Genomic DNA, 22,239 nt, shown 5'->3' on the forward strand with positions numbered 1-22,239 from the left:
TGCTGCCTTCTTAAGCATGTATGAAGATTCTGACACATACATATCTTTTAACATCTGGCATGATGGTCAATCAAGAAATAATCCCTTGTTTCTAAGAACACTACTTGCAAGCTGTGATCAGACCAGTATTATATCAGTGAATGGAAGTCATCCTTCAATACAATCCTCATGTATTGAAGGATTTAAGAACACTTCTAATAAAGATGTTTCTAAGAATGCTAAAAAACCTTAATTTCCAGTTATGTATTTTGTTACAGAGTAGTTTAGCTTCTCCATGGTCCTGTTCCTCTGGTCCTCTATGTGAAACAGTTAACACATCTTCTTAACATTCTTCCCATAGCTGCCTTCACCTCCTTGTTCTGAAGGCTATAGATGAGGGGATTCAGCATGGGAGTGATCACACTGTATTGTAAAGGGAAGATCATCTTCAGGGGGAACCAGAGGTTGGCAAGGAGATAACTGAGGAAACCTGAGCCATAGAACAGGATCACTGCAGTGAGGTGGGAAGAGCAGGTAGAGAAGGCCTTGCTTCTGCCTGAGGTGGAGCTGATGCTCAGGATGGTGGAGACAATGCAGATATAAGAGAAGAAGATTAAAATGAAGGTTCCAAAGAAACGGAAAACAGAAGAGCAGAGCAAGAGTGTGAAATTGGTGGAGGTATCAGAGCAAGAAAGATGGAAGAGAGAAGACAGCTCACAGCTGAAGTGGGGAAGAGTTTGGTCCTCACAGTAGTCTAAATTGACAGCCAGAAGGATGTTGATGAGAGCATCAACAAAGGCCAGGCCCCAGGAGCCCCACACCAGCCCAATACAGAGCTGGTTGTCCATCACCTGGCCACAGAGCAGAGGGGAGCTGATGGCTACACAGCGATCATAGGCCATCACAGCCAGCAGACATGCCTCAGTGCCCCTGGTGGCAAACACAAAGAAGGTCTGAGCCAGGCAGCTCTCTACAAAGATGGTTTTACTTTCAGAAAGTAGATTCTCCAGCATCTTGGGGACTGTGACAGATGAATGGCCGAGGTCCAGAAAGGAGAGCTGTCCCAAAAAGAAGGACATGGGCGTGTGGAGGTGGGGATCAACTCTGATAACCAGCAACATTACCAGGTTCCCCAACAGGGTCAGGAGTAAATCATCAGAAACAACATGAAGAGCAGAATCTGGTTGAGGGTCAACAGAAAACCCAAGGAGGATAAACTCACTCAACACGCTCTGGTTTCCCATAGTGATAAAAAGATTTACCCTAGGAATCCAAGAGAGAAAGACATTAAAACTCCTTCTGCACCTCCCAATTACCCCACTGACTTAGCCCTCTTGTTCATATACATCATTTCACAACATACTGAAAACCATGTTCACATATTCTTAAGCTAACTTCCTAATCATCATGATAACTTTGATATTGCTGGATGGCATTCTACCACCCCTCTATCAACTCCCTATGTAAATCTGTAGACCCTCGTCTTATGTCTCTAGAGGTTTCTTTCTTTCATTTTTAAGATGGGTACTAATACAGAGAACATTTTGTATAGTCAGTGGAAATAGAGAATTTATTGATGCAGCAGAGTAAGAGGTAAACAGCAGAAGTGTAGTCCTTGAGAAAGGGAAAAGGAATGAGATCCAGAGAGCACAGGTGGAGTTTTGTCCATAGATAGGAGGAGAGGCTCTTTATCTTTTGTAAATAGGAGGGAAGTTACAGAGAGTGGGTACTGAGGCAGCTAGCTTGGAGGATTTTATGGCTGAAATAGACAGACTTTCTGATTGCTGCAAAGTTTTTGAAGAACCGTGAGATGAGACCATGAACAGAGTTTGCCTATCTATCTATCTACCTACCTATCTATCTATCTGTCTATCTATGTATCTGTGTGTGTACGTATGTTGTGTGGTTTTAGTGAAGTGGCGGTAAGGGATTTTGATGAACCAAGAATACAAAACTCAGGTATACCAAGCAGAAAACTATTTACTAAGGAAATACAGTAGGATTAACTGGTGATATATTTGCCTATTTGAGATTCTGGAACCAATCTGGACAAGTGTGTGGTAGTCACAGTAGTATTTAGATGCTTAGGCACATGTGTGGAGCAGACAGATATTTGGCTTTAAATGGGGTTTGTTTTTTTCCAGGCACATGCAGTGATAAAGAAAAAAAAAAGGGGTAGGGAAGAAAAGCATGCTTACAAAGTGAATGAATCACAGAAACAAGGCTGTGCAAGGAATTAAATGGGGGGCCAAGCAGAGGAGTATGGCTAGGGCAAAAGTCATACAGTCATTGGTTTGGGTTTGAAGAATTGCTTATGTAGGAACACTAGGTTAAGCAAATTTTAAGATTTGGAGATAGTCGTTAGATAGAGGGATGCTTGAAATTCAGACTTCGTAGGTATAAGGCCTCCTGATGACAAAGTGATGGGCATGATTGTGGGAGTAGGTGGCTAAGATGAGGTAGAAGATTCAGTCTCTGGCCCCATAGAGGACAAAGTCTAGGTTGTTGAGTTAGTGTGGTGAGGACTTTTTTCCTGTTTTGTTTTTGTTTTTTAATTTTACTCCATTTTCTTTAATGATTAATTATTTGAATTGCAGATTTAAGACTGTGGTTGATGAGGAGAGAGTCTAAGGCATGAAGAGTGGGAAATGTGTTCCTAATGTCCTACCATATCCCTATCTGGGCTGCTCTCAGCTGCTCCAAGATAAAACACAGGCTTTATGCCTGAGGTTCAGTAAGTGCAGTGGCATGTTGCCAACATCTTGCAATTTAGAAACAGACATGTGTTGTATAACCCAATTGTGTCATTTACTATCTGTTTAACTTTTGTGATATTGTTTGTTCTTTTAAATCATAATTTTTCCACATGTAAATTGAGTAAACTTGGGGAAAGTAATATATATCTTACATTTGGAAGGACTGAATTAGCTTACACATAAAGAGCTGGAAACAAGATTTCTGACATATTATAATTATTAATGCATACCAGAAAGAGGAAGAAGAAGAAGGGTATTTCAGAGGAGTAGATCAAAGCATGTTAGGGAAGAGATAATATGAAGCCGTATTGCAGAAGAGCTGTCCCTAGACCTGGAAGCAGTGTTTAGCTGGAGAACAGTGAGGAGATGAGAGTCTTCAAAGGGAAGCTAAGTCTCTTAGGAAGCAAGAAGAGAGGAAGCGAGTATAGGGAAGAAAGAAGTACCTCAAGGAGTAGGTTAGGAGGGGACAAAGCATCAGAGGATTCAGTAGAACATTTTCATACTCTTGGCTTCTCTTGGTGGAAACAGTATCCTGGAGCTTTGAGTCAATGGGTGAAGAGACCAGAGATCAAGTGATATTCATTAGAAGAAGATGTAGCATAACTTCCCAACTCTGGGAATAGACATAGTTTTCTTTCTAGGCAGCTGAGAGGGGAGAAGAAAAGAAATATATTAGCTCAGGCTCCAAAAAGCATGTCATTTGTAGAGAAGGTGTTCAGAATCTTATTTGAACTCTTACCCCATCGTGGCTTTGAAGAAAAGACAGGAGAAATATCTTGAAATTTTCAAGTTCTTGACAGGTTGTACTAATTTCTTTTACAGTGTCTCAAGCTTATGTGAGTCAGTGAGTACAAGATCATGAGTTCACACATTTTCCTCAGTGACTCTAAATATGTTGCTGATGGTGTTATCTGAACAAAGGATTCTGATGTCTAGACAATTAAAAGAGCAGTTGGTTTAGGCTGAACTAAGGAACCCAGAGGACTGGTTCAATAATCTATATCCCTAGAAGTTACAGCTTGAAGCTAAAATCTAGACTCATTTGCTAAGAAGCTTGAACTTTTAAAAAGACATAAGGGATTTTCTCATTTGTGAGCTTTGCAACTTGTGAACTGAAACAATCAACTTGAACTCCTAGATAAGCCTTCCTGCTAGTCTGCTGGGAACCGAAAAGAGGAAGGGTAGGAGAAGGGAATCTGGAACCTGCGAAGAAAGCCAGAATTTTCCCTTAGGGACATACAGGCCATGTGGACCCTCAGAGGATTCACTTGGGATCTGAAACTAGACTCACAGCTAACCTCCAGGTTAGCTTCTCATGTGTATGAGAAATTCAACTGGATTTAAAGTTAATCAGTATTAATATTAATCAAGTGAGGTAACTTTTAAAAATTAGTATTGTATTATGCAAGGAATAGATGATGATGGTAAAGTGTACAAGCTGAACATAAGCTTCAATAGCTTTCCTGTGATTTCCCCTATTCTTATTTCTCATAGATCAGGGAGCCAGTAGGGGAGAAGTATCCAGTTGTTAAAGATATCTGGTCTAACTACACCCAGAAAATATCCATAGGAATCAGAATGGTGCTGGCTCTATGAAGTACAGGAACAGCAATGACATTTTTTGATGCCAAGGAATTACTGTTATCTCAAGGGCTAATATTAAGTAGATGTCAAGAGGTTTTCATAATTTACTGTATGCAGTTACCTGGGTAAATGGCCCCATGTCACTTTAGTAAGGCTGGAAGAAAGGTTCTTGTGTACATCTGTGTAAAAGTATTCATTGGGACACCATTTATAATAGCAAAAAATTGGAAACACCACAGATACCCATAAGTAGAGACTGGACACTCACACGATGGAGTACTTTTAAGCTGTAGAAAGGAATAGGAAAGATCTCTATGTATTGCTATGGAGCGATATCCAGGATATATTGTTAAGTAAAGAAAGCAAAATGCAGGGTGGTCTAAATAGTATGCTAACTTCTGAGTAGCGAAAGCACACACCCATGTGCATATAATACACACAGTTTAATTTTCAAAAAAGAAACACTGGAAGTATAAAATAAAAACAAAAATGATTACATGTAGGAGGATGGAGAAAACAAACAGGGTGGGGGAAACAAGGATGAAAGTGACACCGCTTTGAATGTACTTTGTTTTATAGTATTGACTTCTGAGTAAAACTTCTGAATTTTATAAAATAAAAAAGATTAAATTTAAAAACCCTAAAATTAAAAACTAAACAAATGAGCTTAGCTGTATATCAAAGTAGTGACATAACCACAATGGAAAAGAATTATTTCAGCTGACCTTAGATTGTAGAATTTTGACTGGGCTGACTCAGTGACAGATTATTTCATTCAGTAGTATTATTAGTAGTAATAATATTGGTATTGTTTTTGAAACTATTAGATGTACATTTGAAAGATAAAACAAATATTATGCTAATATTGTTAGGAATACATATTTCAGCACAAGAACAACGTGAGACAATATAAAATCAAATAGAGTCTTTGTAATCTTAAATTTGAGTTTGAAATATTTATGAACTTGTTACATTGTTTTCTGCTTTAAAAGGCTCTGTCCATTGAAAAAGCCTAGAAGTTATGATACAGTAGTAGTGATCACCTATGGTACCCTGAGTTTGGTTTCCAAATACTATTAAAGGAACTAGGATTCTTTAGAAAAATGGCTGATTACAGGTTTAGGACAGGAAGTGCACATAATAAATCTGGGATTTTTTTTTTTTTTGTGCCAGAAAGTAAGAAAGGCATCAAAGCCTATTATCGTCATCAGAAGGTCACAGCAACCAGCCCACAGGCCAAAAATGGAGTATTCTAATGAAAATTAACGACTGAAATTGATTAAAACACATGAATATGTAAAAAGACATGATTTAATGACAATGTAAAAATCAATCATTCAATTAATCAATTGATAAAAGAACAGAAAGAGAAAATTCATTGGACATCAATGGAGGCTGCACTGAAAGTTACAATTAAAAAAAATGAAATAAGTGTCACTTAGGACAACCTAAGTGTCCATCATCAGATGAATGGATAAAGAAGATGTGGCACATATATACAATGGAATATTACTCAGCCATAAAAAGAAACGAAATTGAGATATTTGTAGTGAGGTGGATGGACCTAGAGTCTGTCATACAGAGTGAAGTAAGTCAGAAAGAGAAAAATAAATACCGTATGCTAACACATATATATGGAATCTAAGAAAAAAAAAAGGTCATGAAGAACCTAGGGGTAAGACGGGAATAAAGACATGGACCTACTAGAGAATGGACTTGAGGATATGGGGAGGGGGAAGGGTAAGCTGTGACAAAGTGAGAGAGTGGCATGGACATATATACACTACCAAACGTAAAATAGATAGCTAGTGGGAAGCAGCCGCATAGCACAGGGAGATCAGCTTGGTGCTTTGTGAACACCTAGAGGGGTGGGACAGGGAGGGTGGGAGGGAGGGAGACGCAAGGGGGAAGAGATATGGGAACATATGTATATGTATAACTGATTCACTTTGTTATAAAGCAGAAACTAACACACCATTGTAAAGCAATTATACTCCAATAAAGATGTTAAAAAAAATGAAATAAAGTAGCTGTCATGACTTCTGGTATGAATCATATTTCAGAGTAATCAAAGAAACCCTAATGGATATGAAAACTTACTTTTATTCAGATGAATTCCAGCCAATAAATGCAGAAGAAATAATAAAATTAGAAAATTACCATTTTGAAACTTCTAATGAAATAACTGCTACAGGCAATGGTCATAAATGGTTTATAAATATATAAGTAAATATCTAATTGGGGAACTTTACAATTAAGAGATGTGATTATCATCACCTGAACCCACGGATCAATTCTGTCATCAAAATAAGTAGAATAACCAATAGCATATTTCTCTTGACATAATGCAACATGAAGTACACAACTCCACTTATGAAGATTCTTAAGAAAGGGCTCAAGTCTTAAGACAAAGTGTGGGACAGGACAAGGTAAATAACACAACAATAAATCAAATCGGCTAAATCCAGAATGTACATATTCCACAGGAAAACTGTACGGATTTCTGCAACAAACAGCAGCAGTCACAGTTTTCAAATCTGCTCAGAAACTGAAGACTCCTGCCTTGGCAGTGAAGTAAGCTTGTAGCATGCATTACAGCCCTGGTTCTCCTCTTTAGCAGGATCTCCTGAATCCATCACCCTCTCTAGTATCTGGCTCTGCTCTCAGGAATATTCCTTGTCCATTATCCTGCACAGCCACATCTGAGATGAGCACTGGAGAGAATGTCCTGCTTAGCAGCTGCAGAGCTTTCACTGCTTGCTTTTTATTGACACCTGCTGCTTCAACACCTAGAATTTTCTTTAGGGATTGATCTAACACTGGTTTTTGTAAGGCAAGCTTCTAGTCCCTGTGTAGGTAATCATAGCTCTAAATCTTGAATAGACTTGATTTTTAAGTCTGAGGACCCTATTATCTTAATTTTACTTAGCAAGCATGATCTGCATCACCTCCCCTCACTCTTATGAGTTGGGCTACCTTGAGCCTATCTGTTTCAACAGGCTTAAGTGAGAAAGTAACACTCAAACCTTGTTTTGCCAGTAGGTTTTTGTCTTTTTTTTCCCATTGGCGTATAGTTGCCTTATCATGTTGTGTTAGTTTCTGCTGTATAATGAAGTGAATCAGCTATAGCTCATGCAGCTCAATATCAAAAAAACAAACAACCCAATGAAAAAATGGGCAGAAGACCTAAATAGACGTTTTTTCAAAGAAGACATACAGATGGCCAAGAAGCACATGAAAAGCTGCTCAACATCACTAATCATTAGAGAAATGCAAATCAAAACTACGATGAGATATCACCTCACACTGGTCAGAATGGCCATTATCAAAAAATCTACAAACAATAAATGCTGGAGAGGGTGTGGAGAAAAGGGAACCCTCTTGCACTGTTGGTGGGAATGTAAATTGATACATGTTTTCGTCCTTTTGTGTGGAAGGAATTTAGCCTTATCTCCTGTTATGGCCATTGCACCAAAACCAATGCTTACCACTGTATCAGTTTCAGATAGAGAAGTAACCAATATTTCACTCCTGCAAGACACTAAATTACAGAACTCTCAGTTAATATAGATTAACTATAGGCAGAAATTAACTTGGTAAACTGTATTTCCTTCCATTTCTGTTTGCAGGCAGGAGTCCTAGCCAGAGTTTATTTCTCAGAGTACTTTGCCAAAATTGGCAGAAGGCGGTCAACACCCACCAATATCTTATATTTTTACTATCATTTCCTCTAATATTATGTCATTGGTCAGCACGTGGGCTCTGTCTTTCAAGCTGCCACAGATAAAACTTTGGTCACATAATTTACTCTAGCTTAACAAGTGTGTTGCACTTTCTAGTCAACAGTCTCTAAATCTTTGCTGCCTGTTGCTTGACTGCTTGTGCCAAACCTATGACACATATTATAGGTTTGGTTACATGGAGCACTCCACTTCCTGAAGTCAAATTCTATATGCCTTAGGATAAAATTTATTTACAAGTATCTGAGACCAAAATGATAATAGCTTAAACAATACAGAATTTTATTTTTGTTATGTAAAAGTCTGAAGGAAGCAATTCAGGGTGGGTATGATAGCTCTATTGCCCCAAATCTTCAGCATCTCAGCAATTTATATTTGTACATACATGAGTGACCTCCATTCCCAAAGTCATGTAGTGGACAACAGGGGTATGCTAGCTTCTGCATTATACATGCAGTCTAGCAACAACAAGGAGAAGGTATAAGAAAGAAGTGCAGAACGGCAAGAGACAGCACTCTTTCAAGAATGATTCCTTGAAACTTTCACTGTATACCTCATTGGTCTGATTTTAATCACACTGTCACATATACCTCTAAGAAAGACTGGCTAAAGAATTATTCTGTATATACATGTGCCTGGATAAAGAACTGTAATAATTCTGTGATGAGACAAAAAAGGATAACAGATGGTGACAACAAGCAATTTCTACCACAAACAGGGAATACTATTAATATAAAATGCAAAAAGATAACCAGAAAAGAAAACTATAGAATAATATCTATTATGAATAATGATACAAAAATTCTGAGTAAACTATTAGCAAATGGAACATAGCAATGTATCAAACTAAAATTCAATAAAACCAAACAATGGTTCATGTCAAAATGTAAGGATGGTTCAATATCAGGAAGCTTGCTACCAAAAACATGGCATTGACCAAGATGGCCTTAATGTTTCCTTCAGCTTGACTAATCTTTAGATGAGCTTTTTCCTGCCTCTAGGCCCCTGACCTCCTTTTTCTTAGAGTTTTTACTTTTGAAAACTTGTCATTATAAATCATTTCTCTGCCCTTTTGTGATGTGAATATTTTAAAAGGCCTCTTGCCAATTTTACAACCCAGGAATGTCTGGGAACCATCTCTTTGAAATGTAATCATCAAGAAAGATAAGCAGCTACCTCTCCATTTCTGTGGGAGGGCAGGAGCCTGACTACCAGGGCACCTTGGTCTAAGTCGTAAATCGACCTCCTGTCATGAAGACACAAGAAAGTTTACTTTTCTTTTGGGTAAAGCCAATTAGCAAACACAGATGGCCTACGATCTCCCAGTCACCCCAATTCTTAAAACCCTACTGCCTTTTGTTTCAGTGAAGTTGAGTTCAGACTCAGTTCTGGCCTCTCTTCCGCTATTGCAATAGCTTTCAATATACCTTTCTTTGCTTTTTTGCAATTTTTCTTTGACAACATCAATACATCAAAGGAGTAAAACTGTATGCCAATAGTAATAGGTGCTGAAAAGTAATTTGTAAAATTCAGCATCTATTGATAATAAACAGGAATAGAAAGAAACTAAAATAAAATAAAGATATCAACAATTACAGGAAATATTATTTTAAATATGAAACACTAAAACAATATCAGTTAAGTTCAAGAATAGGCCAGGGATTCCCATTGATACCATTATTAAATATTATTTTAGAAGTTTTCACAAAATAAAAACAGAAATGAAATTACTATATGAATATTGAAAAAGAAGACCATAAGGTATTTCTTTTTTTTTTTCTCCTGGTTGTATAGTTGCATGTCTAGGAAACTTAAGCAATTATAGTAAAAGAAAAACCAAAGAGTTAATAAGATTTTGGTACTCTGGCTTATTGCATCCATTGGGTTCAGCTGCAATCACAGAAAGAAATTTGATACAGGAATCAGCAGTTAAAAAAATCATCAAGAAGGGCTGGCTGGAGGAGGCAGCACCAGGATGATCTCCTAGTTAATAAAGTACCCAGCACCTAGAATCGCTCCTTTGCCGTAACAGAAAAAGCTGCTGCCACTGATGCAGACAGCCAAGGAATCAGGAAAGTTCTGCTGCTGCAGTCGAGTGTAGAGTCATACTACTTTCAACCTAGCCAAAAGTTGTCTCTACTATTGTAGAAGCTGCTAAATCAATGAGACTTCACAGTTATCGGCTGTAGAGCCATGCCACCTCTGCCATGATCTAGGTCAGCAAAATGAATGCCCCACATCTTGCTTCACTCCTCCCAGGATTCAGGTTCAAATTATCTCAATGGATGTGTCTGACTGAAACCTCAAAAAAAACTTCTTGACACCTGATCCAGTGGAGTTTGCAAATACAATTTTTATCTTCTAGTTTCTACACACTAGAATAGGATTGAAAGGGTGCAAACAAATGCATTCCACAGTATCTACCGCATTGGATACAGTAGTAAATATATAAAATGTGCCGGCTTATCACTGTACTAACGGTAAGAACAGTAAAAAACAAAAAAGGGAAAACATCTCCTTTACAATAGTGACAGAAACTTTAAAGATGTATGGGTACATTTAATAAGCATGGCATGATAATCTATGAAACTTTATTTAGGGATATAAACGATGTCTAACAAATTGAAAGAAATATTCTTGTTGTGAAAGTATTCTTACTGGCATGACTCAACATCATTAAAATGTCTACTATCCCCAAACTAGTTTTTAAATTTAAGGCCATTTAAATCGTAATCCCAAAATAGGACTCTTTTGAAACTGAATAAGAATAATGGAGCTCATATAAATATAAAATAATGGAGCTCATATAAAATAATGAGAAAGAATAATAGTGGTTGTGGGGCGATGTTGTTGAAGGAGACTAATCTTGCCAAATATCAACATAATGTTTTAACTAAAAGATGAATAGAACATTGATTAAAAAGTTAAAAACTATAAATTTATCTCAGATTTTAATGTGTGACTCAAGTGCTATTTTAGTTCAGTTAGAAAAGAATAGCTTATTTATTAAATGTTGCTGTCATCGTTGTTATCCATCATAACCTAATGTAGTTAGACATCTATCTCACACCAAGTGAGTACAAACATGAATTCCAAATGATTATAGATGTAAATGTAACAAATTTTTTAAACTAAGTCTAAGAAAGTATATCTAGGGAACTATTTTTAAATTCAAAGTGAAGTAGACCTTTATCTCAGAGGGTAAAGAGATTTATTGTTTGAAGAATATAAATTATGTATGAATATATAAAAACTAAGCTTCTGCATGGCAAAAGATACCATAAACCACAACAAGAACAAGTAGCAGAACAGAAAAAAACCACCTGCTGCATAGAATACAAATGTAAATATACATGAAATGTGAAATGCTCTAAAACTTTGATTAGAAACAGCAAACAGGGCTTCCCTGGTGGCGCAGTGGTTGAGAGTCCGTCTGCCGATGCAGGGGACATGGGTTCGTGCCCCGGTCCGGGAAGATCCCACATGCCGCGGAGCAGCTGAGCCCGCGAGCCATGGCCGCTGGGCCTGCGCATCCAGATCCTGTGCTCCGCAACGGGAGAGGCCACAGCAGTGACAGGCCCACATACGGCAAAAAATATAAATAAATAAAAATAAAAATAAACGGCAAACAAGCTGAAAAAAAATGAGCTGTGGATATAATCTTCACAAAAGATCAAATGCAAAGGACCAACTAATATGTGAAAAGATGTTAATATTGCCTAGTGGCAGAGGAATGCAAATTGAAATAAAATAAATAAATTTCATGTTATGTACTCAAAAACGTTTACTGTAGCATTTTTGCAGTGGTTAAAAAATGGAAGCAGAGTGAGCCTAAACATAGGGGAATGCTTTAGAAACTATGGCACATTCACAAGTAGAATTTTGTGCTGACACACAGAAAAATGAATTAGAGCTATGGCATTTGAAGTGTAGTATGTTTTATAAATTATTAAAGAATGAAAAGCAAACAGAATAAAGTGTGTATTTATACAGTTTTTAAACAGAGATGGAAAACTTCTATATGTATACATATATGTATATGTGTATGGAAGTTTGAATGTGACTATATAAACCCAGAGAAAGCTAAGAAAGATATATACTCTGTGATTAACATGGGTTACCTTGAGTGGAGAATAAGTAGGAGAAAATGTGGAAAGGATGGCAAGCCAATAAAACAAACAAAAAAAAAACAGGAAACAGATTGTATGATGTGATCCCATTCAGGTGTTTATGTAAAATGATGTCTGAATAAAAGAATATAAATAAATAAAAATGGTTCAAAAAACAACACTACATAGAAATTAAATTTACTCTTATTTGTTAAGAAAAAAATAAAATTTATCCCCAGAAATATTCTCTAGATTATTGGAGATAAAAATTCATCTATTAATATATTCTCTCCAACATGTAATTGTTTCCTTTTCTCATTCTGATCTCATCTTTCAGGCCATGTTCGTTTTGAATCCTGGACCTCAACAAAGCAACAGGGAAGAATTTAGGCTATGAGGAGTAACTAGCTTTATTCCATTAGGGAGTCACAGTATGCTGAGGCAAGGGAAACATGGTGGTTTTAGAGAGGTTGGAGGTTCTTGGTTCTCCAGGTCCTCCAAGTCCATGATGTCACTATTCTGATATTCCATGATGCTGAGAAGATGTAATTCCCTGGTCAACATCCATTTCTCTGATAAGTAACCTGCTGCTGTAGTGAAGTCACTATTCAGTCTCTGAGTTATTTTTGAATAGTCTCTGCTCTACATCTATAAAAGGACAGGCATTCTTTCAGCACAGGGAAAGAAAGTCCCTGAACTTCATTCTGAACCTTAAGGTCAAAAATCAAGAAATGTTTTTTAGATGTTGTGTTGTATAAGCTGTTTATATATGTTGAATATTAATCCCTTGTCAGTCATACCATTTTCAAACACTTTTTCCCCAGCAACCCGATTTAAAAATGTGCAGAAGAACTAAACAGACGTTTTTTCAAAGAAGACATGCAGATGGCCAACAGGCACATGAAAAGATGCTTGACATCACTAATCATCACGGAAATGCAAATCAAAACCACAAGGAGATATCACCTCACACCTCACACCTGTCAGAATGGCTATCATCAAAAAGTCTACAGATAAACGCTGGCGAGGATGTGTAGAAAAGGGAACCCTTGTTTGTGGAAATGTAAATTGGCACAACCAATTACTGTGGAAACCAGTATGGGGGTTTCTCAAAAAAACTAAAAATAGAACTACCATATGACCCAGCAGTTCCACTCCTGAGTATACAGCCCAAAAAAACAAAAACACTAATTTGAAAAGATACATGCACCCTAATGTTCATAGCGGCATTATTTACAATTGCCAAGACATGAAAATAACTTGTGTCCATCAACAGATGAATGGATAAAGAAGATGTGTTTTACACACACACACACACACACACACACACACACACAATATGGAATACTAAGCCATAAAAAAGAACAAAATTTTGCCATTTGTAGCAACATGGATGGACTTGGAGGGCATTATGCTAAGTGAAATAACTGAGACAGAGAAAGACAAATACTGTACGGTATTATATGTGGAATCTAAAAAATATAACAACAAAAAAGCAGACTCACAGAGAACAAACTAGTGGTTACCAGTGGGGGGGAGGGGTAACATAAAGGTGGGGGAGTGGGAGATGCAACTATTAGGTGTATGATAGGCTCAAGGATATATTGTACAACACAGGGAATATAGCCAATATTTTGTAATAACTGTAAATGGTAAGTAACCTTTAAAAATTGTATAAAATTAAAAATTTAAAAATCAAGAAATGAAATAATTGTCTTGACAAAAGAAGACACTGTGGTGTTGGCATTCCTCTTTCTCTTGTACTTGCTTAATTTTAGCAACTTTCCCTTACTGAAAGGCTTATTAGCACAGTGTCCATGGTCTCAGGCAATGGATCTTAAGAGTGGCAATTACATATGATGAGCAGTAACGATGGACAGACGGCTCACTTCATTGTGCGTGTCTTAGCACAATCACGAATTCTACATATCCTCACTTCCCTGATATTTGTTGCCTACAAATCAATCTCCCAGCTCCAATTTCAAAACCAATCATTTTTCTTTGAAAAAAACAGAGACTGACTGCAAATAACCTGATTAAAGAGAGAAAACACATTTTCGGAAAAAAGGATAGTTCACAAAATAGAAGAGGAAGGGCAGCATAGTGATTACTGTCTTTTCCCAAATCGTAACTAAATATCTAAATCTAAATACTTGGCATTTCACCAAAGTTCTGTTGCTTGAACCTCACCTTTGGTATTAGTGGTATTAATTACCATTCTTTGTAAGCAACTGAATCCAATAGCAAATATAATTATAGAAAGTATTTGCGAGCCTCATAGACTTAATGGAAGCAGCACTACAGTGATTGAGAGTGTGGACTTGATTCAAACGGCATGGGTTAAAATTCCAGCTCCACCATTTCCTTGCTATGAATCGCTGGACAGCATACAAACATCCTGAGTCTCATTTCCTCATCAGTAAAGGAAAGCTAACAATAAACCTATCCCATGTATCTGTTGAGATAACTATGTAGGATAATAAAATGTACTATATTAGTTTTCTATTGCTGCCATAACAAATTACCACAAACTTAGTGGCTTCAAATGACGCAAATACATTTTCTGATAGTTCTTTAGGTCAGAAATATGGGTGCACTCAACTGATTTTTTGCCCTGGGTCACACAAGGCCAAAGTCAAGTCAGTAGGTCTTACCTGGAGGATCTAGGAGAGACACCATTCAGGTTGTTGGCAGAATTCAGTTCCATGAATTCCATGGACTAAAGTTCCTATTTCTTTGCTGGCTCTTGGCTGGGGGTTGTTTTCAGCTTCTAGAGGCCACCCACAACCTCTGGCTCATGGACCCACACCAGCAATGGTGGGTTGAGTCTTTCTCGCACTTATATTATCTCTGACCTTCCCTTTCTGCCTCATCATAACTGCCTACAGCTGGAGAAGTTTCCCTGCTTTTAAGGATTCATGTGATTAGATCGAGCCCACCTGGATAATCTATACTACTCGACCCCTTTTAAGGTCTATAACCTTATTCATCTGCCCAGCCCCTTTTGTCAACATAACATATTCACAAGTTCCAGGGATTAGGAGATCATCTTCAGGAGGCCATCCTGTCTATCCCAGGAACATAGCGCACTTTGTGACATGAGTTAAGAAATGTAACAAATTAGCTATTATTACCATATCTATTAAAAATACGACCTCAGAAAGGACAACTGCCAGGGGAACAGGGTTTCGTGGTCTCTTTAGGCACTATGCTCAGATTGACTTTATTCTGAATGATGGTTTTTTTGTTGCCGTTGTTGTTGTTTCTTCCTGCTCAGTATCTGAATTTCCTAGAGAAGGATTCTAAATAACCTCACTTGGGTCTTCGTTTCACACCTTGCCTCAATGCACTGTCGGGCGAAAGGGTAGAATGGTTAGTCTATCGTGGGTTATAGGATCACCTCACTTTATGGACGTGTAAATTTGAGAAAATCCGTCTTCCTGTGGACTTGAAGTGTAATTATATGAAGAAGCATGAAGAAGTAATAAGCAACAATAGCAACAGATGTCCACATAATGTGAATAATAAATCAACATTTTAACAAAATGATCCCTTGAAAAAGAGGGTTATCTGATTCATTTCTCCTTTTCCAAATAAGACTGAACCTGAATCATCCTAAGATAAGAGTTTCCTGTCCTTTTCAGAAGTATTTCCAAGGAAATAAATGCCACTATGTTCCCTGTGACATCTGGCAGCATGGACAACCAAGAAACTCTCCTTAAAGTCCATTGTTTGATCAGTTAGCGCAATAGTTCAGCTCCTCTTTCATTACCATTTTGTGTACACTACAAGAGAGAATGAAAATATTTTCTAAACATTCTTCCCATAGCTGCCTTCACCTCTTTGTTCTGTAGGCTATAGAAGAGGGGATTCAGCATGGGAGTAATCACACTGTACTGAAAGGAGAAGATCATCTCCAGAGTGGAGCCTGAGGTTGGCAAGAAATAGCTGAGGAAACCTGAGCCATAGAACAGGATCACTGCAGTGAGGTGAGAAGAGCAGGTAGAGAAGGCCTTGCTTCTGCCTGAGGTGGAGGTGATGCTCAGGATGGTGGAGACAATGTGGTCATAGGAAGAAACAATCATAATGAAGGTTCCAAAGAGATGCAAGACAGAAGAGCAGAGCAGGAGTGTGAAACTGGTGGAGGTATCAAAGCAAGAAAGATGGAAGACAGCTCGCAGCTGAAGTGGGGAAGAGTTTGGTCCTCACAGTAGTCTAAGTTGACAGCCAGGAGGATGTTGATGAGAGCATCAACAAAGGCCGGGCCCCAGGAGCCCCACACCAGGCCAGTACAGAGCTGGTTGTTCATCACCTGGCCACAGAGCAAAGGGGAGCTGATGGCTACATAGCGGTCATAGGCCATCACAGCCAGCCGACATGCCTCAGTGCCCCTGGTGGCAAACACAAAGAAGGCCTGAGCCAGGCAGCTGTCTACAGAGATGGTTTTACTTTCAGAAAGTACATTTTCCAGCATCTTGGGGACTGTGACAGATGAGTGGCAAAGGTCCAGAAAGGAGAGTCATCTCAGAAAGAAGCACATGGGTATGTGGAGGTGGAAATCAGCCCTAATCAGCAGCAGCATTAAGAAATTTCCCATCAGAGTGAGGAGGTAAATCAGAAGGAAGAGCGCGAAGAGTACAGCCTGAGTATGGGGGTCAACAGATAGTCCAAGGGGAATGAACTCACTGACAGCACTGTAGTTTTTCATTGCCATATAGAGAAGTGTTCTCTCTGGAAAACAAATAAAGACGATCCATCAAAAGTCCTTTAATGCCTCTCAGTTACCCCAGCACCTAGATCTTATTCTGCATAAATGTTTTTTCATTACTGTCTCACAATCCACATTCAGATATTTAAAAGCTCACTTCCTGGGTATCATCGTACCATTGATGTTTTAAATCAACTATATTACTATTTTTTATTATAATCTGTTTTTGAGCTAGAGTATTTTTATGTGGTTCAGAGTGATACATTTGAAAAGGAAAGTTTGCTGATACTAGAGAAATATGGAGAAAAAAATTAGGAGTGAATTACTTGAGAAATAGAGCATTAAATCTAGATGAAAAGGACTTAGGTAGGAGCAGAGGCATTTTGTCTATTCTGTGTCAAGGAGGGAAGGTCAAGAGTGCAAGGAGTTAAGGGAATTTACATTTGATTGCTTCCATTTGTTTTCAATAAAGTGTAAACGAATTCATTGGTTATGTATGTGTATGTCTGTGAGCATGCCCACATGCACACAAGAAATTATAAAAGCATGATAATGATAAAATTAAGTGTTCAGTCATGGGAATAGAGGCCAAGGTGAAGTGTAAGAAACCATTAGGGGGCAGGAGGACAATATGACATGAAGGAATTTAGAGACTGAATGTGGAATTAGATTGCTTTGGAGTTTTCTTGTTTTAAATTTCTCTCGTTTTATTTAGGGGCATCATGTTATCATTTAATTTTAAAATACATTAATACAATTATAATAAATTTTTTAAAAACTGGTAGCCTAGACTATCATGCCCAGTGATATTTTAGGTGGGTTTTTGTAGGCAATGCTATGATTACAATGAGTCATAAGAAGCTGTTCCCAGTAATAGAACAATGCTCTGGGTAGATACACCATGCTCACTCTAAAACCAATATATCCAATAATATATGTAGTCACCGCATGTGATGTCTTAGCCATTCTGGCAGGTTTTAAGGTCCCACATGGTCATCTAAACTCTATCCTCACACTTTAAGACTTGTGTATATATTCCCACACTATCTTGATATTCTAGACTTCACCTGAGTCTCAATATAACTATTCAATACTCTGGCCTCAATCTAGAGGCCCATCCTGGCCTTTGATGTTCTAATTCAACACTAGTTCATTTAATTCATCATTGAAGACTCAGAAACCTATCCTTTTGTCCAGTCATTGACTAAATAGCTGAGTTTCCAAGCCCAGGTGAGGAATAAAACCCAATTACCTGAATTCTCAGTGGTACACTGGTTTGTAGCACTTTCAGATCCAGTAAGTGATAAAACTGTTTAGCTTGTGAAGTCAACATTGAGAATACCACTGTAAGGAAGAAATAGAAAATCATATTGAAAGTTAACATTTATGATGGATTCAATACTAATAATGTAAAGTGATAAACTGTGGACAATATCTGGACATTTATTTACAGCAATTTGGCATCAGGATAAAGGAGATACTTTCTTAAATTCTTCCTCTTTCACTCTTGTGTATAGCAACATTGTTCATGGGGGCTCCCAGGGCTCATCCTGAGATCACCCCAGAACAAAGCAACTTGGAAGGGAACTCAAGTAAGGGTTCACTGTAGCCAGGGATGAGGCTTGTTTTTGTATAATTTCAGAGCCAACACACACTGGCAAATGCTACCAAATATTTAAAGAAGAATTAATACCAATCCTTCTTAAACACTTCCAAATAATAGAAGAGGGAACACTTTCAAGTTCATTTTATGAGTCCAGCGTTACCCTGATTCCAAAGCCAAACAGAGGCACCACAAGAAAAGAAAATTATAGGCCAAGATCCCTGATGAACATAGACGTAAATATCCTCAACAAAATATTAGCAAATTGAATTCAACAGTACACTAAAAGGATTATTCACCATGGTCAAGTGGATTTATTCCTGGGATGCATGGATGGCTCAACACACACAAATCAATTAATCTGATACACCACATTAACAGAAAGAAGGATGAAAACCACATGATAATTTCAATGGATGCAGAAAAAGCATTTGACAAAATTCAACATCATTTATGATAAAAATTCTCAGCAAAGTGTTGAGGGAACATACCTCAACATAATAAAGACCACATATGACAAACCCACAGCTAACATCACACTCAGTGGTGAAAAACTGAAAACTATCCCTCTAAGATCAGAACAAGACAAGGATGCCCACTCTTGCCAATCTTACTCAATATAGTATTAGAAGTCCTAGCCAGAGCAGTTAGGCAAGAAAAAGAAATAAAAAGGCATCCATCCAGACAGTATGGTACTGGCACAAAAACAGAAAGACAGATCAATGGAACAGGATAGAAAGCCCAGAGATAAACCCACACACATATGGACACCTTATCTTTGATAAAGGTGGCAGGAATGTACAGGGGAGAAAACACAGCCTCTTCAATAAGTGGTGCTGGGAAAACTGGACAGGTACATGTAAAAGTAAGAGATTAGATCACTCCCTAACACCATACACAAAAATAAGCTCAAAATGGATTAAAGACCTAAATGTTATGCCAGAAACTATCAAACTCTTAGAGGAAAACATAGGCAGAACACTCTATGACATAAATCACAGCAAGATCCTTTCTGACCCACCTCCTAGAGTAATGGAAATAAAAACAAAAATAAACAAATGGGACCTAATGAAATGTAAAAGCTTTTGCACAGCAAAGGAAACCATAAACAAGACCAAAAGACAACCCTCAGAATGGGAGAAAATATTTGCAAATGAAGCAACTGACAAAGGATTAATTTCCAAAATTTACAAGCAGCTCATGCAGCTCAATAACAAAAAAACAAACAACCCAATCCAAAAATGGGCAGAATACCTAAATAGACATTTCTCCAAAGAAGATATACAGACTGCCAACAAACACATGAAAGAATGCTCAACATCATTAATCATTAGAGAAATGCAAATCAAAACTACAATGAGATATCATCTCACACCAGTCAGAATGGCCATCATCAAAAAATCTAGAAACAATAAATGCTGGAGAGGATGTGGAGAAAAGGGAACACTCTTGCACTGCTGGTGGGAATGTAAATTGGTTCAGCCACTATGGAGAACAGTATGGAGGTTCCTTAAAAAACTACAAATAGAACTACCATATGACCCAGCAATCCCACTACTGGGCATATACCCTGAGAAAACCATAATTCAAAAAGAGTCATGTACCAAAATGTTCATTGCAGCTCTATTTACAATAGCCCGGAGATGGAAACAACCTAAGTGCTCATCATCGGATGAATGGATAAAGAAGATGCGGCACATATATACAATGGAATATTACTCAGCCATAAAAAGAAATGAAATTGAGCTATTTGTAATGAGGTGGAGAGACCTAGAGTCTGTCATACAGAGTGAAGTAAGTCAGAAAGAGAAAGACAAATACCGTATGCTAACACATATATATGGAATTTAAGAAAAAAAAATGTCATGAAGAACCTAGGGGTAAGACAGGAATAAAGACACAGACGTACTGGAGAACGGACTTGAGGATATGGGGAGGGGGAAGGGTGAGCTGTGACAGGGCGAGAGAGAGGCATGGACATATATACACTAACAAACGTAAGGTAGATAGCTAGTGGGAAGCAGCCGCATGGCACAGGGATATCGGCTCGGTGCTTTGTGACCGCCTGGAGGGGTGGGATAGGGAGGGTGGGAGGGAGGGAGACGCAAGAGGGAAGAGATATGGGAACATATGTATATGTATAACTGATTCACTTTGTTATAAAGCAGAAACTAACACACCATTGTAAAGCAATTATACGCCGATAAAGATGTTAAAAAAAAAAAAAGCATCCAAATGGGAAAGGAAGGATTTAAATTGTCTCTATTGTTATATAATACAATGTTATATATAGAAAACCCTAAGTACAACAAAAAAACTGTTAGAATTAATAAATGAATTCAGTAAAGTTGTAGGATGTGAAATCAATATAGAAAAACATTATATTTCTATACACTAACAACTAACTAGCTGAAAAGGCAATTAAGAAAACAATCCCATTTACAATAGCACCAAAAAGAATAAAATACCTAGGAATAAATTTAACCAAGGAGATTAAAGATCTTTATAGTAAAAACTCTGACTTTGATGTAGGAAACTTAAGAAGACACACATAAATGGAAAGATATTCTGTCTTCACGGATTGGAAGAAATAATATTTTTAAAATGTCCATGCTAACCAAAGTGATCTACAGAGTCAACACAGTCCCTTTCAAAATACCAATGGCATTTTTCAGAAACAGAACAAACAATTCTAAAATCCGTATGAAACCACAGAAATACCCTAAATAGCTGAAGCAATTTTGAGCAAGAAGAAAGCTGGATGCATCACACACCCGCATTTCAAAATTTATTACAAAGTTAGAATAATAAAAACAGTAAGGCACTGGCAGAAAAACAAACGTACACACAAATAGGACAGAACAGAGAGCCCAGAAATAAACTCATGCATGCAAAGCCAATCTCCAAAAAGCGTGCCAAGAGTATGCAACGGAGAAAGGACAGTCTCTTCAATAAGTGGTATTGGTAAAACTATATATCCACATGAAAAACAATGAAATTGGATCCTTATCTTACACTGTACACAAAAATTAACTCAAAAATGCGTTAAAAGTTTAAATGTAAGACCTGAAACTATAATACTAGTAGAAGAAAACACTGGGGAAAGCTTCTTATTATTGGTCTTGTCAATGTTTTCTTGAATATGACATCAAAGGCACAGGAAATAACAACAAAAATAGACTAAGTGAGACTGTATCAAACTAAAAGGCTCTGCAAAGCAAAGGAAACAATCAACAAAATGAAAAGGCAACCTAAGGAATGGGAGAAAATATTTGCAAACCATAGATCTGTTAAAGGGTTGATATCGAACATATATAGGGGACTCTTACAACTCATTAGCAACATTATCACCATCGTCACCTGATTAAGAAATTAACAAAGGATCTGAATTGACATTTTTCTAAAGAAGACATACAAATGGCCAATAGGTACAAGAAAAGGTGTTCAACATCACCACTCATCAGTGAAATACAAATCTAAGTCACAAAGAGATATCACCTCATACCAGTTAGGATGGCTGTTATCAAAAAAAAATAAATAATTGTTGGTGAAGCTGTGGAGAAAAGGGGAAACCTGGCATGCTGTTTGGTAGGAATGTAAATTGGTAGTCACTTAGGAAAATAGTATGGAAGTTCCTCAAAATATTAAAAAATACAGCTACCACATAATCCAGCAATCATTTGGGTATATTTCCAAAGGAACTGAAATCTAGATCTTGAAGAGATATCTGTACAGATATCTGTACTTCCTCATTGCAACA

General features: G+C 37.6%; 1 protein-coding gene and 1 pseudogene across 1 annotated transcript; both read right to left on the reverse strand.

Annotated features, from left to right (window-relative positions):
• Positions 1 to 296: 296 nt before the first annotated feature.
• On the reverse strand, positions 297 to 3,190 carry LOC114886144 (olfactory receptor 8S1-like). Its single transcript, XM_029206703.1, has 2 exons — positions 3,179 to 3,190; positions 297 to 1,242 (listed from the first exon to the last, which is right to left on the reverse strand). The coding sequence occupies exon 2, from the start codon at positions 1,221 to 1,223 to the stop codon at positions 297 to 299; it is 927 nt and encodes a 308-aa protein (XP_029062536.1). The 5' UTR covers positions 1,224 to 1,242; positions 3,179 to 3,190.
• A 12,763-nt stretch (positions 3,191 to 15,953) lies between these two features.
• On the reverse strand, positions 15,954 to 18,167 carry LOC114886145 (annotated as a pseudogene).
• Positions 18,168 to 22,239: the final 4,072 nt, after the last annotated feature.

Source organism: Monodon monoceros, unplaced genomic scaffold (genome assembly GCF_005190385.1).
Source record: "Monodon monoceros isolate NGI ecotype Baffin Bay Population unplaced genomic scaffold, NGI_Narwhal_1 Super_Scaffold_6, whole genome shotgun sequence".
In the NCBI taxonomy this organism is placed as follows: domain Eukaryota; kingdom Metazoa; phylum Chordata; class Mammalia; order Artiodactyla; family Monodontidae; genus Monodon; species Monodon monoceros.

Bases quoted from the DNA above. Each gene is read 5' to 3' on its own strand.
- LOC114886144 (XM_029206703.1), bottom strand. From the start codon at position 1,223: ATGGGAAACCAGAGCGTGTTGAGTGAGTTTATCCTCCTTGGGTTTTCT.